The 21806-nt window shown below is 41.1% G+C and overlaps 2 protein-coding genes across 11 annotated transcripts in view; one reads left to right on the top strand and one right to left on the bottom strand.

The window, feature by feature from the left end:
• The window catches only part of LOC126402057 (ATP-dependent RNA helicase DDX3X-like), a 27646-nt gene extending 10809 nt beyond the window's left edge, over positions 1-16837 (top strand). For 5 of the 10 annotated variants that reach the window (XM_050063745.1, XM_050063747.1, XM_050063746.1 and 2 more), the window contains 10 exons: positions 281-379; positions 477-637; positions 913-1057; positions 1625-1769; positions 2211-2261; positions 4797-4978; positions 5178-5295; positions 5440-5623; positions 5726-5850; positions 7326-16837. In XM_050063745.1, coding sequence (XP_049919702.1) covers positions 281-379; positions 477-637; positions 913-1057; positions 1625-1769; positions 2211-2261; positions 4797-4978; positions 5178-5295; positions 5440-5623; positions 5726-5850; positions 7326-7405 — 1290 coding nt within the window. In that variant the 3' untranslated portion in view covers positions 7406-16837. The remainder of the gene's footprint in view (positions 1-280; positions 380-476; positions 638-912; positions 1058-1624; positions 1770-2210; positions 2262-4796; positions 4979-5177; positions 5296-5439; positions 5624-5725; positions 5851-7325) is intronic. The other 5 variants (XM_050063748.1, XM_050063750.1, XM_050063755.1 and 2 more) reach the window with 3 other exon arrangements.
• Positions 16838-16924: 87 nt separating this feature from the next.
• Positions 16925-21765, bottom strand: LOC126402058 (dTDP-D-glucose 4,6-dehydratase-like). Its single transcript, XM_050063756.1, has 12 exons — positions 21543-21765; positions 20073-20139; positions 19880-19948; positions 19681-19771; positions 19426-19574; positions 19234-19332; positions 18945-19004; positions 18820-18863; positions 18525-18690; positions 18385-18440; positions 18194-18291; positions 16925-17552 (listed from the first exon to the last, which is right to left on the bottom strand). Exons 1-12 carry the CDS (start codon positions 21587-21589, stop codon positions 17458-17460), a joined length of 1041 nt encoding a protein of 346 aa, XP_049919713.1. The 5' UTR covers positions 21590-21765; the 3' UTR covers positions 16925-17457.
• Between the last annotated feature and the right edge of the window lie 41 nt (positions 21766-21806).

Below are 21806 nucleotides of genomic sequence, written 5' to 3' on the forward strand. Positions count from 1 at the left end.
GATTTTTTTCTTCCTCATTAATAAAACCCTTCATTTAAAAACTGCATTTTGTGTTTACTTGTGTTATCTTTGACTAATGTTTAAATTTGTTTGATGTTCTGAAACATTTAAGTTTGGAAAACATGCAAAAAAGTAAGAAATCAGGAAGGGAGCAAACACTTTTTCACACCACTGTATATAAATGCTTGAAAAAAGTGTATGTCATATAAAAACTAAAGTAATGGTCAAAGTTGTCCCAGTGAAATTCAAGGTGTGTTGTTGTTTTGTCGTTGTCTTACAGGAGAATGGAAAGTATGGGCGTCGTAAGCAGTACCCCATCTCACTGGTGTTGGCTCCAACCAGAGAACTGGCTCTGCAGATATATGATGAAGCCAGGAAGGTGAGCAGACACACAAACACACACAGGAGCATGAAATCCTTTAAGATGACAGACATTTACCCATGTATGTCCTTAACCTTTTTGTTTGTGTGTTTAGTTTTCCTACCGCTCCAGAGTGCGCCCGTGTGTGGTGTACGGAGGAGCAGACATTGGGCAGCAGATAAGAGATCTGGAGAGAGGCTGTCACCTGCTGGTGGCCACGCCTGGAAGACTGGTGGACATGATGGAGAGAGGCAAGATTGGACTGGACTACTGCAAGTAAGACATGGACAAGTGGAGGGAGTGATGGATGAAAGTAGGATACAACCTCTAACACTATTTGCAGGGTTGCCACTGCGCTCTGGCCAACTGGTGCATTATCCTAGATGCATGTATCTATATTAAGAAGAGAGGGTCACACTCAGAAATCTATCATTCATAAGTTTCCATGATTATTTGTCTGGCAATTCACAGAACGTTTTTGGCCATAGAATCTTAATCAGTGAGGCCAAAGGCTTCAACCTCTTCATCTTCCTTTGTCCTCTTAACTTCAGCTACCTGGTCCTAGATGAGGCAGATCGTATGCTGGACATGGGATTTGAACCCCAGATCAGACGCATCGTTGAACAGGACACCATGCCGCACAAAGGCATCCGACAAACCATGATGTTCAGCGCAACCTTTCCCAAAGAGATCCAGGTACGTTTGTGTTGCATTTGCAGTGGCACCAGGAATACAGGAATATTTTTGCCGTATTCTCGTTAGCATGTGGTTGCGACCACCATGACCCACCTCTTCATGAGCATGTTGAAGAACTGGATGAGAAATGTGTGAAAAAGAAAGCGATGTGTTTGATCTCCAATGGCTCAGGTGTAAATAACACCATAGCGCTGCACAACACTACTTCCACAAGGGTCCACAACAGTCAGCTCCAAACATATGTGCAGGTGGTGTTATCAGGAGAGACTCTATCCAGGGGCAAATCTGCCATCTGCTGTTGTTACACTGCATTTTCCTCTTAGAGATGCTTTGGATAAGCCTTTGTTTCACACTGTTGTAGCAGTAAAATAAAGTTTTGTTTTCCACAGGGCTTATTTTCTGCAATAATCCAAAAAGCCAGTGGAATAATCCCATAGGCTTTTTTTTTTCGAGGCAACCAGGCAGACGTTAACTTTCCACCACACCTGAATTGACAACAGTCCAACCATGAGCACTTAGCCCATGCTAAAACTCTAGTTATAAGCACATTTACTGCTCCTTTTCCAGATCCTGGCCAGGGATTTCCTAGAGGAGTACATCTTCCTGGCTGTGGGCAGAGTGGGTTCCACCTCAGAGAACATCACTCAGAAAGTTGTGTGGGTGGAGGAGAGCGACAAGAGGTCTTTCCTCCTGGACCTGCTCAGTGCTACAGGTAAGACAGTCACATAACAATAACAGCGCATTACTTTCAGATGTGTGTTAACATTGCAGGTCCATGACACATCAAACAACTTCAGTCTGAATTGATTTTTCTACATTGGATAGCATTAGCAGGAGCAAAAGCTTTCAGCAGGTTTCATCCAATGATCGACTATTTTCTTAGCTCCAGGAAGGCAACAGTGAGGATGTTCCATAAAAAGAAATGTCATTCCCACTTTGTAATTTTCAAAGAATATTTTATTTTTCTTCATTTCCAGTAGAAACCAATTTAAAGAGCCACCTTTGTGGTTGGACAAATAACCCATTTTCCTGATTTAGTATAACAAATTTAGTGAACTGAGGCAAACAGGAACATCAAACATGTACAGTTGGTTTTCTGCTGCTGATTGAGTGCAGTTGACATGTCGATGGTTTGGTGTGGTTTTATCCCAAGTCATTCCCAGCGAGGTTCAGGACAATACAGGAGACAACATAGAGAAACCTGGTAAGATCCTCAGTGGGGAAACTTATATCTGTCATTTCATATTTAAAATAATTTTGCTTGCCCTTTGATGTTCCTCTCTGTGGATGGAGAGTCCTTCAGTTATTTTTGGTTCTGTGTACCATTTCATGGGTCCGGTTTGCTGACCTGAAAACAAACATGCCTGCTGTATTTTTTTTGTGGTATTTTTATGTAAATTATGTTTCTGTGGTGTCTCTGTCAGACCCAAACAGCCTTGATGGAGAGAGTCTGGTTATGTTGTTGTCTCAGCAGCTAACCAGTGGATACAAATGTGGGCCAGTGGCCTCGCTTCATTTTCAGGTAGTGATGTACACGGCGCATTGAGGAAGAACTGTGACCACACTCTTTCCATCAGTGGCTCGAGTCACAGTTCCTGTGCAACAGCACAGTGCTGCTCATACTGTTAAGCTATTGTTTGGTATTATTATTTTGTTTTTTTTCCCACACTGCACTCCCTGCTTCCTGTTGCACTGTTCTGTTCATAGAGAAAATGTACTGTAATGTGAACATTTTATCTAAATTAAGGTGCATGTTTTTAGGATTTATGTGTCACACCTGGAACTGAAAAGCCTTACCAGCAGACCTGTAACCTGCTCATAAGGCTGAAAGAGGAACTGATATGATTTGTTTATACACGGAAGGATTTGCATGTCGGGATGTCAGTATGATGCAACATATATTGTGCCTACAGCCCTTTTTTTAAATGGCAAATGAATGAATAAGATACAGTGAGATGGTGAATTTCCACTCAAGTGTTTGAAGAACTTTTGTCTCCCCCCTCTGGCCATGAGAGTAATTACACAAACACATGATTATAACATAATGCTTGCAGGTGAGCTCACTGCATCTCCCCCGCCCCCAGGAGTGCTCCCTTCAAGTCTTCTTGTGGAAATTATTTAAACTTAGTCCTTCCTCTGAATGCCAACTTTCTTTGTATGCCTTTTTAGGCATTCTGTTTTCGGGTCTGTGTGTCCCATTGTGGTGAACACAATATCTCCAGAATTTAGTACAAACGTCCATTTGGACTCAAAGATGAACTGATTGCATTTTGTTAGTCAAAAGTCAAGGTCATTGTGACTTTGTGTCCATCTCATTATCGTGAATGTGATATCTCAAGAAGGTCTTGAGGGAATTTCCTGGAATTTTGCACAACCATTGACCTTGTATTGGACTCATTCTCTTGAATGGAATCTCTCAAAAATACCTTATGGGAATTTCTTCAAATTTCACACAAAGGTTCACTTGGACTCAGCAATTAACTCATTGGATTTAAGTGCTTAAAGTCAAGTTCATGGGCGCCCAGTAGCTCAGTGGGTAGGGCAGGCGTCCCATATACAAAGGCAGTGTCCTTGTGGCAGCAGCTGTGGGTTCGATTCCACCCTTTGCTGCATGTCATCCCCATTTCTCTCTCTCGCCCTTTCATGCTTAATTTGTCCTGTCAAATAAAGGCAAAAAGCCATAAGCATAATCTTCAAAAAAAGATGTAAAAGTCAAGGTCACTGTGACATTGAGTCTTTCTTATTCTTGAATGCAATATCTCAAGAACACCTTGAGGGATGTTCCTTAAATTTGGCACAAATGTCCACTTCGACACAGCTGAGACATTCACTTGGACTCAGAAATAAACTGATCAGATTTTAGTTGTCAAAGGTCACTGTGATCTTGGGTCTGTCTCATCCTCGTGAATGCAGTATTCTTGAGAACACCTCAAGGGAATTTCCTCAAATTTGGCACAAATGTCCACCTCAACACAGCGATGAACTGATTAGATTTTAGTGGCCACATTTTAGTGTTTGTGAGGTCATAGTCACTGTAACCTCACGAAACATGTTTCTGGCCACCATTCAAGAATTCAGAAGCTAATTAGGACAAAATTTCACTCAAATAGGATAAAATGATGAAGCAGTGCCATTTTATATCCAAAAGGTCAAAGGTCAGCTTCACTGTGACATCATACTGTTCTGCAAAAACCCTTTTCTGACCTTTACTCCATGTCATAACTCGGGAACAGAAGAGGAGACATTTGGTCAGATACTGAATTGGTGACACAAATCTTGGGTGTCCACCTTGAAACTGTGCTGATTGTAAAGATCTTCTGTGCTGTCGGGGGGGAGATGTTTGTGAAGCATCCATGTTTTCACAGTTACAGTCACAGAGGCATATAGTCATGAGACAGTAATTCTAGTTTGCCATGTCATCAGCAATCTCTAAAAATGATGAGGCCATCTGATGTGTTCATCTCCTAGGTTCAGGGCAGGGTAACATGTCAACAAAAGACCAGTGGGAAGTTTTATATGCATTCAATTTTGTATAGCTACTAATCTCTATCAAAATATTCCTCGTGATTTTCGTGACCACCTCACCTTTCTACTCTGCACTTTTCAAAATCTGTGGTGTGAAAACAGAGAAACATGCAGCTACTTTATTCTCAGCAAGTTAAAATCAGCTCTCTGTGTTATACATTTAGCGACCGCCTTGAATGATTAACCTCGGGTGTCTTCTTTCTCGGCCCATCAGGTAAGGACTCGTTGACTCTGGTTTTTGTGGAGACCAAGAAGGGCGCAGACGCCTTGGAGGACTTTCTGTATCGGGAGGGGTACGCCTGCACCAGTATCCATGGCGACCGCTCCCAGAGAGACCGAGAGGAGGCCCTGAGCCAGTTCAGATCAGGAAAATGCCCCATTCTGGTGGCCACAGCGGTCAGTAGAAATGAACAGTTGCTTGTAAAAATGGTTAAACCTGCCTTAATACATACTTTATATTTCACACTCATATGGCAGGAAATATTAGAAAGATACCGGTCTTGCTTTTAGAGACTCATATCAGTTACAGGTGAATAGTATCACTGCATGTGAACTTGTGTGAGTGACCTTTTTTCCCTCTTTTGTATGAACTTAGGTGGCAGCTCGCGGTCTGGACATCTCCAATGTGAAACATGTTATTAACTTTGACTTGCCCAGCGACATAGAGGAGTATGTCCACCGTATTGGACGTACAGGAAGAGTCGGAAACCTGGGTAAGACCAGAGCTAATGTCAGCCAGTGGTATGAAGCCCAGTCATGTGTGGTACATAATCTAAATTAGGACAGACTTGAAGCTTTTTGAGTCACACACCACAAAAAGCTGTGATTGAATGCTACTGTTACTTTTTAACCTGTAGGACTGGCCACATCATTCTTCAATGATAAAAATGGAAATATCACAAAAGACCTGCTGGACATTCTGGTGGAGGCCAAACAGGAAGTGCCCTCATGGCTTGAGAGCCTGGCCTATGAACACCAGCATAAGAGCAGCAACAGAGGACGCTCTAAGAGGTATTCATACACACCGTCTCCTCTTAATAGGTAAATGTGTTTTCTATGAATGTTAATGCCATTTACGGGTCTCAACCCATCAGTGTTTTGTACAAATGCAGTGACGTTCACTTTGTGTCTGATGTAAACCAGGTTCTCTGGTGGTTTTGGAGCACGTGATTATCGACAGACAGCTGCTGGAGGCAACGCTGGAGGGTTTGGAGGACGTGGAGGTCGCAACCAGGCAGGACATGGAGGAAACCGTGGGTTTGGAGGAGGTGAGCATCTGGTCTTTGGGTATGACTATTGCAGCAAAGTCGAAGTAACTTGCGACCCTAGGTTCATTGGGAACATCTTTACTTTGTTAAAGGAGTATTTCACTGCTGGAAAGAAATTTTTTTTTATAAAACTGGGCTGTCCTTTAAGTAAATAGACAAAAATACTTTTGAAATTGGTGCTGTATGACCAAAGAAAACAGGGGAAAGGGGATGTGGTATTTGCTTTTGCTAAAGACTGTGCAAAAAAGCACTGTGCCACAGCGGACCAATAAACAGTCTCTCCAGGATTTCACGGGCTGTTTTTTGGATTGTTGCGGCCTGATGTCACGGCAGCTTTTTTTTTTCCAAAAATTGCAATCAGTGTTGCGATACGTGTTGTTTTGTTGCAATGAAATTGCAGCCAATTGACACAGCGTTAAAGGACCGTCCTTGTGAAATCCTCTCCCTCTGCTTGGTGAGCGTGAGCTAACATAGCACAATGCGATCTCATCCCTACTCAACATATTTTACTGCTTGAGCAGAAGCCTCACAACAGCGGTTAACATCCAACACCAAGCTGTCATCTCACACCAGAATGGCTGAAATCTGCTATTAAACCGTTGATTAACTGTTTGGTAACATTAGCTTTGTGATGCTAACAGTTAGCCCTGTCACTGTGTGTGTATTTGTATGTGTGCGTGCATGTGTGTGACTCTGTTCCAGGCACAGAGCTCCGGTCCTGCAGCAGTAGTCTCATGATAATCAGAGAGAGACGGGCTGAGCGAATCAATACGGTGCACGCAGCTTTACATTGAAATGAGATTTTACCTGTTTTAAGCGGTGGGTAGCGGAAAGCGTGCCCGTCTGTTTTTACACAGGAAACAATATGGCGGCTGGCTGGTAACAAATGATCGGTAAGCTAAAATATGGTTCTGAAAAAATTTGAGGCGAACCAGGCGACACAGTAACAGAATTTTTGTAGTTAAGTCCCAGGTTTTTTTAGACTCCATTTTTACAAAACAGGAAACAGTATTGCATACACCTCCTGTTTCCAAATTCTTTGATTACAGCCAAACAGTACACTTAAATATGTTTGAATTAAGACATTTTAAGTGAGAAATAGGCAATACAGAGACATAATCTAATTTTTTTTTTTCCATTAGCACTGTCTAGTTGAGTCGAGTTTGAGAGAGACAGAGAAAGGGGCATGTTTCTCTCTTGATCCGGTTCTATGCTCTTTGTGTCCGTGGTGGGGAGCATACGGAAATTCAAAAGTACAAACTTAAGTTTGAGCAACAGCCCTAAAGCCAGCAGGAATTTGTCTAATGACACAAACTGAGTCATTCAGCAGATTTGAGCAGGGAGATCTTGGTGCTGGTAAGGTGAAGGGAAGTTCAGTTCATTCACACATACTACCCACAGTGTTATGATACAAAGCTGGTTAAAAATTGTCAGAGTGTCCCTCTAACTTTTCTCCTCTGTTTCCTCCCTCTCAGGTGGTTTTGGCAACTTCTACACCAGTGACGGCTACGGAGGGAACTACTCACACTCTCAAGTTGACTGGTGGGGCAACTAGGTTCCTCCTCCCCTTCTTTACTCATCCCTCTTTCTTCCTCTCACTCATCCTCCTTCCTTTCTCCACACTGTTGTCTACACTCCATCTGTCTCCTCCCCTTCATTAACCCCGAGAACCCATGTGCATGTTATTAAACTATTTATACTCATTTATATAGCCCTCCTTCCATCCCTGTGCACTCAGATCTTTTAATTATTTGACTTTTCTCGTCCTTTCCATCTCCATCCTTGTCTTTACGGTCGACCATCTTTTTTCTTTTGATTTCTTAATTCCTGGTAAACCTCACCTCATACAGTAGGCCACATTATAAAGGGATTCTTCAATTTTAGGTCGTTATTTTTTAACACATCCTTAAGTTCCAGAGGATGTTTTGAAATATTTTCCCTTTGTGGCAAGTGCTTGAAGAAAAATAACCAATTGAATTTAAGTTTTAGGTCTTCCTTTAACCCCTTAAGTTTAGATGGACATGTAAGATTTACAGTGACTTAGTCCTGCGAGACAACCGTAGAAGACCAGGGGGAAATCTTGTTGGGGTTTTTTTTGTTTTGTTTTTTTTCACTTTAGATTTCAGTTTTGGCTTCATCGTGTTTTTGTCTGCATTCACCCAAAGCCAGCCAGGCGTCCTGTGTACCTTCACATGTCATCTTTGTATGTAACGCATGGCCATGTTGTAAATCACCGGCCAAAAACTTTTCTAAAATATAGCGCAGAGATAGGCAAGATGTCAATTCTGAGCAAAATATGTCTGCATATGAATTCACAAAATGGGAACTGGCTGAAGTTTTCTTCATTTACATGATAGATACTAAAAAAAAAAAAAGCGGCCACAGAAACAGAAAAATGTTTTTTTATTATTTTTTTTTCACCTTTTTAAAACATATTGAAGTCTTGATTTACAAAGATCTGAGAAAGATGTCTTACAGAGACAGCAGGGACAAGGGAGCTGGACAAACTGAAACACCCAGCCTGTGGGACGCCAGCAGACGTTGTCACCCATTAGCAATGATGCTAGCAAACAGTCTTTGGACTGCGAACAGCATTTTCTTTGTTTGAAAGAAAACATAATGAAGGATCATTTGTTTCTGTACTGTGCCTTTAAGAATTTGAACTTTGTCTCTTATTTCCGTTGTTTTAATCGCCATAATACTTAAGTGGCTACAAGTATTGGCCAACTGTGACAAAAAAAAGTGTATTTAATGTCATGTATGGGTTTAAACATGTTTTTCTTTATTTCTATTTGGAAGGAAACAAACTAGGCTTGAACTAAATCAAACCTTGGCAAAAAAAATAAAATAAACAAAAACTGTGATGAGGAAACTCAAAGAAATTCCTTATCTGTTTATTGGAGTTCAAATTCATCAGGTCTCTGATGAGCCGATTCCCAAAAGCATATTACCACTGCAACCATATTTATAGATTCTTCTGATATACCCTCATCCAGAGTGACTAAAATAAGTCAAAACAAGACATTACATTTGTTTTATGCAAAATAAGAAGTTAATTACAAAACCACTAGCCAGTGAGCGCTCATAACAACAGTGGTTTTATGCTTTTGGGAACCGAGTCCTACTAATTGACCTATACGTCACATCTACAGCTCAGGTCTGAGCATGAGTTTGAGTTTCCCAAAGGCATCTTGTCACTAATGGTTGGGTCACATTACATCTCAGAACAACTGAGAGAGAATTAAGCCTACCGGCGTAGCAGCAGTCATGTTACTTCTTCTACCATTCAAACATGTGTTTGTAAATAAAAATATGTTCCAGGTTTATTTCTGTTTTTTCGATCCAGTGCGGCGTATGAGCTTAAACCGGTTTGATTTTATGCAAACTGGCTGAACTGACATTTGTCATTTTGAAGCTAACGAAAGAGGTGTTCTAACTGGCCTACGCTTGTTGGCTGTTAGAACATGATGTCATTATGTCCTACTCGGGAGCGGCTGCTGAGTCAACTGCGACACCTAATAGTAAAATTCAGAATACTGGTCCGGTGCCTTAATGTCAAACCGGTTTTAAAAATCTTACACTGCCCCAAACCTCATAGCAGTAGTGCTCCTGATAACATTACCGAAATTCAGTATATTCATAGTATGATAAGTATCTTTGCAGCGAAATAGGAAAGAATATTGTGACCACATCCAGCAGTGATGTGAGCAATGCTGCAGCATATTTGAGGTGTAGAAATTAAAATCAGACTGCTGCTGCAGCAGCTACCAAATGTAACCAGCTACTCTCGTGCTGACTCTTAGTGCCTCCGTGCTCTTGGGAAACACGCTCCGCCTCCACCACAAACACTAAAACCCTTGTTTGCCAAAAGCTTCTTTCAAGGGGATACACAACTAAAAGGCTTAAAGAGTTCAAAATTTTCTCGCTCACTCTATCCTGGAGAGTTACATGAAGAGTCTTCTCTAAAATAAGTCATTCCAGTTTATTCGTTATGTCTTTGAGATCTGTCGAGGTCAGGGTTCAAAGTAAAGACTTGGATAATTTAGCCTAACCCACTTCACAGCAGAGAGAGCCGGGGCTTTCCAGAGGATTTAATGCCACGCTGCCATAGCACATTTTAGCCATGTCCTGTCTTACTGTTAGGTGAAATGTGATCACGCGTCCTTTCCAAAGCACTGGCAGGGAAAGGGCATTACTTACTTGGGACTTGTGTTAGTTGTTTGAGAATTTGCCCAAAATGTGACTGCACCTTTTGAGTAGTTCACTTGTGACGCTGTCTTTACGCCAAATATAACTAGGCTTCTGCTTGAGATTTGTATACACTCCTATTCCTACTATTTATTCAACAGTGCACTTTGACTAGCACTAGGGCTGGGTACTGGTACGCGATACCTCCAAGGTATTGACCAAAATAATGTAGTAACAAGAAGTAACAGATCTTCTCCAGTCAAACGATTATTGGTCCTTTTTGTACCAAGATCTGGTTTTGCTCGCGGCCAATCACCGCAAGTGTTTGTCGATTTATTGCAACGTGCGATTGGCCCAATCGGCCCACATTGATACTGGTATTGTCATTTTTTAACAATACTCAGCCCTAGCTAGCACCATAGCTTATGAATGTTAAAAGGACACCGAGCTCGGCATAGCACAGTAAGACAGAGGACCAATAAAGTGTGCTTGTAGAAAAGTGGCGCAACAGAACTCAAGATCTTTGGCTACAACATGCAAGAAGATCAATTTATTTATTTTTTTGTGATCCCTGGTCAGCCCCACTCGCTGCTGCTGTGGAACCAGACGTCCATGTTTCATCCCTGATTGAACCTCCAAAAGGAACTCCACTGTACATTTGGACGCTTCAGTGGTAGAAGTCCGATCCCCCCGCTGTGTTAAATAGCAGCAGAATAAGCCCCAAAATGCTCTGTTGCTACCTGGTGGGAGAAATTGTTAATCTTCATCAGGGTCTTAATTTGTTTTGTTTATATGAACAACTTTAGTGAAGTGAAAATATAGATTTAAATGTAAATAGTTAAACTCTTCTTAAGACAAAAAGAGAAGAATCTCCACTGAAAAAGAATGTGAATTACAAGTGAAACAACACTTGTGTAGAAATCATGTCCGATCACTCGATGTTGGACCAGGCAGTGTCTGGTATGCTTAGCTCAGTGGGCAATTTGAATACGGTCATCAGATGTTTTCTTTATTTATGGAAAAGGCGTAAGGGGAATTTAATTACTAATCAATCAATTGAGGAACCCATCAGTTACTGGTTTGACGACGATTACCTGGGTGCAACATTTCAACAAAAGAATTATGGCTGATGGGTTCTAAGATTACATTTCGGGCAATGCGTCCCGCCTTTTTTGCGCTCCACTGTTTACCTGCATGCAACCAAGCCTGCTCAGGCGTGATAAGGCGATACTACTTTGACTACAAACGGAAACCAGTTAATGCTCACCAGACAGAATACCTCAAATTGCCCACTGGTTTTGGCAAATTGACAAGGCTGGACCAAGACAATAAAACATATGCAAGTGTTGTTGTTTTTTGGTCAAGGAGTTAATGAACGCCAAGCAAATAGATACAATTCTACAGCAGGCTTTAGTTTTGTTAGAACTCTGATTTTTCCTGTCATCTATGATTTTGAGACTTTTTAACTTTCAAGAGGTCGTGTTCAGGCCAGTCTATTTCCTTAAAAAACAGTTTGTCGGGAGGTTTAGGATGGAGTTGGCTTGAACGTGATTTTTTGGAGAATTCAGGTTAAGTAATGCTGAAGGACTCAGGATTCAAGCAGACAGCAAGTCACATAGAAACTCGATTTTTCAAAAGTTTCCTGGTGCAAAGGCACCGGCTTTTGTGTCTGAATTCATGGCGGGAGAAATGAGTTCAGTGATTTCTCAGTAACTTGGTTCACCTTCTTATGGTTGAGGAGCCAGTTTATGTTCAAGGACATTTGTCATCGGATGCAATGTTAGGAACTAAAATGAAACTCCACCATGTAACCACTCAAAAAGCTACGGAACACAGAAGGTTAGTTTGCATTATCTTTTGGCCACTTGCGATTCAATTGTCAGATTAACTGTCTTTGTTGCATACAGCATTATAATGTCGCTATTGTTCAACTTCAAGTCAAATTTGGGCTAAACTACCATGAGCAGCAGTTAAAACAGCGATTGATTGTTGACCAGAACTGTGTTTAAGGTGTCCCAGAAGATGATTTTAGCAACCAATCAGAGAATTTGTCTGTGGCCATGATATAAATACCAAACTTTAATTTTTCCTGCAGCATCTCAGAGAGAACTGTTGCTGTTCAGTGTGAAGGTATAACCAGCAGGAAGATAAAAATCAGTAAGAGGACAATAAGTCAAAGATAACATTGCAAATGACAATCAGTTATGAAGGATTTACTTAGTTTAAAACTCACTTTACACATCAATAAAACTCTTTCAGTTGCACTTTTTTGATAGTCTTTGGGGACACCTTTACATGTAGGAGTTTTCTTAACCAGCTGTCTTGTTGGCAGTTGTTTCATAACTGTCAAATTTTCCAGTGTGTGTCCCCCATCATGGAGGAGACAGATCTGCACAGGCAGACGAATGCCAAACTAAAGCTCATTACCTTACAGTTGAATTTGCACTCTTGGATTTTGTTACAAAAATCAGAGAGTCCACCTTTTAATATTGACTGAACAACAGTTTTAATGCCTGACTGAATTATCAACTGACACATTCCCTGTGTGAGAGGAGACATTGTCAGCGTTTGTTACTTGAATTCATGGCTGTTGCCAACCACAAACTTAGTATGCAGCTAGTGCAGTCGCTTGTGTTTTAGTAATAATGCTAAGTATGCTAAAATCAAAGGCCTACAGTGGGAGGCAAAGCCACTTGGTTGAATCTGGTTGAGTGCGTAGACATTGCTATGCCTTCTACCAGCCACTAGGGGGCAGATAGAATAACCGTGAATAAATGAAAGGACTGAGCATTTCGCCTGCAGTGATAAATATTAGAATTGCTGATATAATACAAGATAAATGCTGGTTGTTGACTGCTGGTGGTACAGATAGGAAGTTGTGCAGCAGAGTCATGGAAGGTTAAACTTCAGTTTACCTCACTTTTTCATCTTGTTGGTAGAGCAATCTTGTCAAGTAGTGTCGTTCAGAGTTCGCACATGTATATGCAATGTATTTAGGTCTTTTACTAAGGCAGACAGATCACATCTGTCAGCTGTAATTACCATTGAACTGTGTTGAAGCAACACATAACTACCACTGTGCCCCAAACTCCCTTCCCACTTCGTCAAAATGAACCCAACTTCTGCAGAAAGTGCAATAGAGATCAATTACTTGTGGCTTTCACTTTGCTGTCAACAAGTTTTTCTGCGCGAGATGTTTTCCGTCTGTGCTCCATTTGGATTAGAGCACAAGCTGGCACAAGTGAATTCAGCCCAAAGTCTGACATGTGCACGGTGCCTTGAAGTGACTGAATTTCTGATTTACTTTAGACTGAAACTTTTTGGTTAGGGCTGGGTATTTTTCAACACAGATGAAAAAACCAAACCATTAGGGACTGTTCTTTATTTATCAGAGCAGAGGGGTGCCTGGGGTGTGACTTTGTTTTTATTTTTTCTTTATTTTTTTTTACCCCTGAATCTACAAATATTTTTCCTTTAACCGGACGGAAAATGCACGAACCACTCTCCACCATGAATTATTATTATTGTTATTAGAGACTGAAAGTTAAAAGTTGAAGACGAAATCCAGAAGTTGAAAAAAGCCGTGGATTTTCACTCTTGTCGTGCCTATCAGTCAGTTCGTGCAGACTTTTTTTTTTGCCAAATATAAAAAAGACACGTTTTCTTTAATAATCTGCAGTAAAATAAATACAAAATACAACCACTTAAATTTGTATGCCCCTCCCCTTAGCCGAAATAAAGAAACATAAGCATGTCCCCAGTGCTTAAAAAATTATATGACATGCCTCTCCTTTTGCACCACCCCCCTTCTCTCATAATAATGAACAGTCCCTTACATAAACGATTTCTTTTATAGTAGAAATATAGGATACAGTAGGGGGCATGCGTGTGACATCACTGTACGTTGTCACACACTTTGGGTCATGGCCAAATACCTGCAAAACTGATACTGTTGCCATTAGCATCATCTGTACTTTGTAGTTAGTGCTAATTAGCAAATGCTAGCATGCTAAACTAAGATGGTCCACATTACCTGCAAAATATTAGCATACTAGCATTGTCGTCGTGAGCAGGTTAGCATGTGGATATTAGCATTTAGCTGTGCCTACGTACAGCCTCACAGAGCAGCTTGCATGGCTGTAGAGTCTCTTGCTGTTCGTCTTGTTCAAGTTAGTATTTTGCCATTTTTGGTCTGTTTTGCCACTCAGTAGTGTCGAAGGTAGCATCATGTTAATAAATCCACACCCTCTACAGTAAATGTAACACTTGTTTGGATCTTCAGCTTCACAAATCAGACAGGTTAATTTCCTTTGGAAGAAAAGTTCTTATTTAGAAATGCAGCACTTTAGTTTTTGAAATGTTTTAAAAACCTTTTTGATGCCTTAAATCCCAGGGTGATACCCAGCCCTAATGGAGCAGATAGTTGGTTACACTGTATACAGCATTACCATGGCAACAGACTCACTGACACTGACAGTGTCACCATGGCAAATGATTCTGCGTCACTACGGTAACTAACTTTCCAGCCGGAGTGCTTCTATTGTCAGTGAACAATTAATGGTGCTATGCTCCCATTGCTGCGGCCTGCAGGCCCCTCTGTTGTAGAAAACCCATTGAGTTTTACAGAAAATACTTCAGTTACTTTGTTTAATGTTCAACTAAAGTCTTCTGTAGTACATGTCCTTCAAAACCTCCGAGAGGTACGAAGGAGCAAGTGAGAGTGTTTGAAGTGTAGCACAGCCAGGTGTCAAAGAGAGAGGTTTCTCCACAGTTTAGTGCGTGGTGTGTGTGTGTGCACGTGTGTGTGTATGTGTCGTATGGAAAGGTTCTTCCAGATATGAAGCCGTTTTATTTTTTTGGGACCAGGTGGAGTTGTAGTTAACAGCAACCGTAGGAATCAGCTGTTTGCACACAGAGTTCTCGAGTCTACTTTCGCTGCTAGTTTGTGTAATTTATCAAGCATTTTTGAGAAATATTTATTTTTATAAGCCTAATACAAAAGTTGATATTTTACAAAGTGACTTGACCAAAAGACAGTAAACAAAAACACTGGCACTTGAATGTTGAATGTCATTGGTATGAGTGAAAATTTCTATTTTTCTGGGGTAGTGTGAGCTTTTTAATGTTAAAGATGCAGCGTGTAGGGGTTTCTCTTTCAATATGTCGCTGTAACAACCTGTGATGATGTAAGTAACAGATTATAAAAATCCAGAATCTGACATTGGTACCAAAACTGATTCAATCATCTGTTAATGAGGAATCCAAAATCACCAATTCTCTGTACAAGGGTGCCATGCCATTGTTCTGACGTCCCCTTGGTCCGAAAAATATCCTGTTGGACCGAAAGTCTATTTCACTCACAGTCCGTCATCCCAAAAACAAAAGCCTGTTGTTCCAAAGTCCAGTTTCTCTGAAAATAAGAGAAAGTACAATTCAAACATTTTTTTCTGGGGAATGGGTTGTCACACCGCAGGGAGGATATATTTTTGGAGAGACTGTACTTCGAAGCAATGTACGTTGGCTTTTTGGGATAACAGACTGTCGGAGAATGGGTTTTTTGTCCAGTAGGACATTTTCCTGACTAACTAAGCTGCAGAACTTTGGGCCGTCTGAACGATGGGCAGCCCCCTGTGTAAGGTCAAGACAAAACAACCCATGCTATGTGCACATCTTTTCGTGTTAAACCAGACTGTTTTTGCCAACCCAGTCCGAAACCCCAGAACAATGCAGTGTCTGGACCTGCACTATACATTTTCCTTAAGTTTAAACTGGCTTTTGTCCAAACAAAATTGGACCCTAAATACTTACAAAGTAGCAGCACTCCTCACACAAGACCACAGAGTGAAGACAGTTTTATTACAGCTGATGCGACTGTGACATATTAAGAGAAACATCCGACACGGGTTACCTTTAAAGTCACATTGGACTCAGTATCAGATCCACAAACCTGTTTGTGCGACAGGTTCCATTGCCAATAATGATAATCAAACACAAACAGCCATTTTTAATTGGCAGACAAAATTTGAGACAATACCACCATATATGCCAAGGTTTGGATTAAAAAAAAAAATTTAACAAAACGTCAAGATCAAAGACCATTTTGTAAAAAAAACAAACAAAAGAAACATGCAGTACAAAAAACAAGTGTCCAGATTCTCTCCAAGTCAGATGTTGTTTTGTTTTGTTTTTTTAATTCATTTGAGTCTTTACACTTTTTCCTTCCCGTTAATACCCTTGTTGTGAATGTCTGGCAAGTGGTGATCTTTAAAGTCTTCATAACACAGAATTAACTGTGGTTCTATTGCTATGTTGTTGTGATTTGCATATTTTCAGGCGTTAGGGTGTTAATGCTCATACGGGGGGAGCGTCTGGCCAATCAGAAATGAGGTAAAGATGACCTGACAATGGCCATACAGGTTCCTTTTATCCATATAAGTCTACATCTGTCTCTTGCATGAGACATTCTGCAGTTACACGGGGACAGAATGCAATGTGGCCCCAGTAAAGCCACGATTAATGACCGATCAAAGTTCATGCCTCTTCTCTAGTTGTGAACAAAAGGCATTCTCATTGAGGAATAATTATTGACTGAGCTGAAAGAGGAAAAAGTCCAGTGCTGTCCCCATTACTGACTGGCCAGACTCCTCAGTGTGGACACGTAGCACCTCCAGCCTGGTAGTTAGTATTTGCTTTATGTATTAGTTTAGCAGTTGTGCACGAAGAGGAGCACTGCACGAAGAAAAACAACTGTCTATTCTGATTTTACCACAAATAAAGGTTTGGATTTGCAAATGTAAAACTGTTTCGATCCATTTCTTCTTCCTCTTGTGTCTTTAAACGTGTACAAAATTAGATGTTTGAGAAAAGCAGGTCAAACACTTTGAAGTTATTAAATAATCAAGTTTATTTGCAGTACATTCTACAGAATGACATGATAAAGATCTCTTAACAATGTGTATAAAACAAATGACTAAAATGAACTGACAGTCTTGTTGAATGTTAGCAGGAGCTGGTGTGTTTACATGTTCTGAAGAGTTACAGCCGTCTGTCTCATTTCTCTGAGTAATCTCATTAAGTGCATGACAATGTAATACACGTCTTCCCTGTTTTGAGCTGACCATCACTACAATATGTGGTCATTTGATTTTTGAACTATGAGGGCAACGCAGCAAAGGAAATAAGACAACTGCTATGCTCATTAACACCAGCTGAATCAGTAATTAATATCAAAATAAAGTGCATTCATTTCCAGGTGAAACTTTGGTTGACGGGAGGCTCTGCCTTCCTGTTGTCTGGCACTTCAGGGCCTGTTGGTCCAGCGATCACTTACAGACAGTTGAGAATAAAATATGCTGTACAGCGAGACTGATGTTCGCTCATGTGTTCAGTAGCTGTTAGTTAAGACGTAAGTCAGGCCACTTATTTGTTGGTGGCTTGTTCAAGCTTGCTTCTGATTTGTTCTTGGTCCTTGTTCGGGTCTGACCAGAAGTCTGGGTTGTCTTGGTACCATTTGACTGAAAGACAGATGCAGAACACAGGGATTAAAAGCACAGACTACAAAGAAGGAACCACCGGCACCAAATTATTGTTTAACATACCGTCCACCTCAGAAACCACAGACGAAAGTACAGAGGGTGAGGCTAACACACCTAGCCATGCTACAACTGCTACTGACTTAGAAGTTACCGTCTCTTTGCGCTTAGGAGTCCTTAGCCTGTAAAACCCTCAACACTCCTGATTTAGATAGAAAATTTGGGCTACAACGTGCACCTTTTAAAGATAAGGCTTTAATGTACTGGCTTATCTCCTCGCTTTAAAGCTGGGGTTAGCGGTTTTCTCTGTCCTAAGCCCCTCCCACAAGACAAGCATAGGCATATGCACGTGCTTTATGCAGTAGCCTGTATGAGCCCTGGTCGTTCATTCTAACCATTGTAATTGTGATCCTGAAGCTGTTACATATGCTGTTTTCTTTGCAAACTTTTGGGCCTGTTAAGCTCTTTTAGATATCACACTTTAAACCAAGGCTCTAGCTAACGTTAGCTACATAAACATCGACTTAAAGCTGCAGCTGTGAGCCTTTGACTTTTGTTAGCAGAATGCTAAACTATTAACCCCAGCTTTAAATTACAGAGTTTTTTCATGTGTGTTACTGTACCAGTCTGTCTGATGCCTTCAGCCCAGGACACCTCTGCTCTCCAGCCCAGCTGCTGCAGCTTCTCACATTTGATGGGGTAGCGCAGGTCGACACGCGGCCTACAGAGCAGAGGTCAGCGTTCATTATGCTTGTGGAAGCTGTTTTTTTAATAGATTTCTCAGGAAATATTAGTTTCCAGTCAGTTCACTCACCTGTCAGGCACAAACTCAAGCCAATCGTTCATTTCAGAGTCCGGCACGTTCATCACCTAAAGAACAAACAAAGACAGTTTTCTGAACACCTGGTAACTCCTGCTATATGATTGAATTGAGAGAACAGTTCTTATACGCACCATCGTAACAAGTTCCCTGGCCAGCTGCACAATGGGAACCTCACAGCTTGTTCCCATATTGTAGATTTCTCCCACAGTCCCTTTCTCCAGAACCAGCAGGAAGGCGTTGATGGCGTCATCGACAAACAGGAAATGGCGGGATTTCGGGAGGGTTCCCTGGATGGTGCTGCGGCAGAGCGGAGACAGAGAAACCCAGGTTAGAAAACTACACATACTCTACTTTATTTTTGTCGTGATATCAAACAAGTATTGAATCTGATTCGTCAGTGAAAAACAAAAAGAAAGTCAAGCCTACCATTTCTTGTTCATGCGTAAGAGGGTGAGAAACCTTGGAATGACCTGAAAGATTGAGAAGATGATTGCTGGCTTCAAAATGGACCAATCTGATCAAGATGTCACAGTAAAGTCTGGGTGCTGTACCTTCTCAGTGTACTGCCTGGGGCCGTAGATGTTGTTGCTCCTGGTGATGATGATGGGAAACTGGTAATAAAAAGACAGAGCAGTTCTTAACATGCAAAGTTGTGAGGAACAAAATCATGAGAGCATCTGTTATTAAATGTCAAAATAAGCTAACCTGGCAAATACAGTGTATTTCCAATCGGATAACCACGATGATAAACCTTAAAGCTTAATTGCATCTAATATTGTCATAATATTAACTATACATGTCTTTAGTTTCAGCCACTTTTCTGCCTCTGTGTGTGTGTACCTTGTATTTGTCCCAGTAGGATCTAACCAGGTACTCTGCGGCAGCTTTAGTGGCAGAGTACGGGTTGGAGGGCCTCACTGGACTGCTCTCATCAAACACCTGCAGACAGCACACACCCAGTATCCACATCATTACAACTCATGACCCCATGATCCACTGAACGATCTGTCAACTAACTCACTGTCCACTGACCTGGTCCAGACTGGCTCCGTACACTTCATCGGTGCTGACGTAGATGAAGCGTTGTGGCTGGTGTCGGGCCTGATGGGCGGCTCCCAGTAAAACTCTGGTCCCATCGATGTTAACGCGCTGGAAACTAGACGGAGTTTCAAACGAGGACTCTGAACAAGGGAAGAAAGAAAGAAATATAATTTTCAGAAGCTGATTATGAATACATGAACAGTAAAATCAGCCCGGCAGATGAGTGTAACCTAAACTCCTGCTCACCGACGTGTGTTTTTGCTGCCAGGTGAAAGATCACATCAATGTTTTCAGTGTTGAAAATGTGATTTACCAGCCGCGAGTTACACACATCTCCCTGTTAAAGAAAGGAGTACCAGTATGTTATGTTATTTTAATAGAGATCACTACACTGGACGCTGTTGAGCATCTCTAGTTTTACAATATTAATGCAAGCAGCTCTCACCCTGATAAAGGTGTAGTTGGCTCTGTCTTCAACACTCTCCAGACTCCTGAGGCTGCAGCAGTAGTCCAACTGGAAGAGATCAGACAATGAGAAATCCTAAAATACATACATATCGCATACTGGGATATATTGATCTATACATTCATTCATCCATTTGGAGTGTCAGCGCGACCAAACACCAGTAAGAACTTACGATATCCAGGTTAATAATTCTCCAGTCAGGGTGTCTGTTGACCAGCGAACACACAAGATGGGAGCCACTGTAACAGAGATGGGGAGGTGGAGATGAGACATTACAAAACACTTGCTTGAGTACTGTACTGTACTGATTTATCTGCTACTTTATATATCTGCTTTGCTGCATTTAAGAAGAAGATGACCTTTTATTTGACAGCTATAGAAGATTAAAACCCATAATAATTACTACAAAGTTCTTGCCGCCAGAGCAGGTCCTCTTGTACAGAGATCCCCATGTTGCACCACCATGTTTCTACAGTAGCCCAGAACAGACAAACCAAACACTGGCTCGAAATAGGGCCATTCGCGTTTTTGCATCAGCCACCATAGTTCACAGCCCTTTTGCGACAAGTCAGAAAAACACTTTTCTTTTAACATGAAACTGCTCTGTGTAGTGTTGTTACCGGTTTAAATCACCGGGACAGTTTGTCAGAGAGGAAGAGACCTCTGCGGGTAATTCGGCTCCTGGTAAAAACCTCCTGAACATCTGGATCTTAAGTAATCAGAGAAAAAAGTTGAGCACACATCAGCAGGTGCTTCCCTGTTTCTGACATGCCAAACAGCATAGGATAAACACTGAGTTTTAACTTGAAACTACTTTATTCAGTGTTTTTACCAGTTTTAGTAACCTGATCTGTTTATGTCGGAGAGGAAGAGACCTCTGCAGATAATTCGGCTCCTGGTTAAAACCACCTGAACATCTGGATCTTAAGTTATCAGAGAAAAAAGGTGAGCACACATCAGCAGGTGCTTGCCCGTTTCTGACATGCCAAACAGCATAGGATAAACACTGATTTTTAACATGACACTACTTTATTCAGTGTTTTTACCATTTTTATCACCTCGTCCGTTTATGTCAGAGAAGAAGAGACCTCTGTGGATAATTCGGCTCCTGGTAAAAACCTCCTGAACACTGAACACTGACTAACTGGGAATTTTCAGCTTTTTGCAACCTGCAGTCCTCACTGTTAGATGACACTAAATTCGGTTAAATCTTACTAAGGTTGTAGTGATTCCGGTTTCGAGGTGTAACGTGATATAAAAGCTGACTATTGTGTACATTTGCTTACCTATGATATTGAAAAGAAAATACAACTGGATGTTGAATCTCCCTTTTTGTAAGTTATTTTCAAAGGCGAGACTTTTTACACAAACTTCCATTAACAAAATGCTTTCAAGTTTCAATTATAGTGATAAAATGTTTGTTCAACCAACAATAACCCTTCAATTTTCATTCCTTTGAGGGTCATTCTGACTGATGATAATATAAATTCTGTAATGTGATACAACGATGTTTTGTGAGACGGTTATCTTACTGTGAAGAAGACTGGTTGCCTTATGAGACTGAATGATGACCTGGTACAATTATCTGAATAACGGTGAGTCATGTCTTTATTATCAGTTTAAACTGATTAAATAAACTCACATGAATCCATAGCCTCCGGTCACCAGAACAGTCCTGTTAAAGTCCATCTTCCGGTCATCACACTGAACACCGACAGCTGTCTGTTCACATTAAAGTCTCCTATAAACATAATAACGACATCTTGGTCGTTTCTAAACTCCGTTATCTGTCCTGCTACCTGCTAACAAGCAGCACTGAACTTCTTTATTTTCGTCAGTACACTACCTACATTGTGTAATTTACGACAGTCGATGGCCGTTTTACAGCAGTGTTGACACGTTGAAA

This window comes from Epinephelus moara, chromosome 15 (genome assembly GCF_006386435.1).
Source record: "Epinephelus moara isolate mb chromosome 15, YSFRI_EMoa_1.0, whole genome shotgun sequence".
In the NCBI taxonomy this organism is placed as follows: domain Eukaryota; kingdom Metazoa; phylum Chordata; class Actinopteri; order Perciformes; family Serranidae; genus Epinephelus; species Epinephelus moara.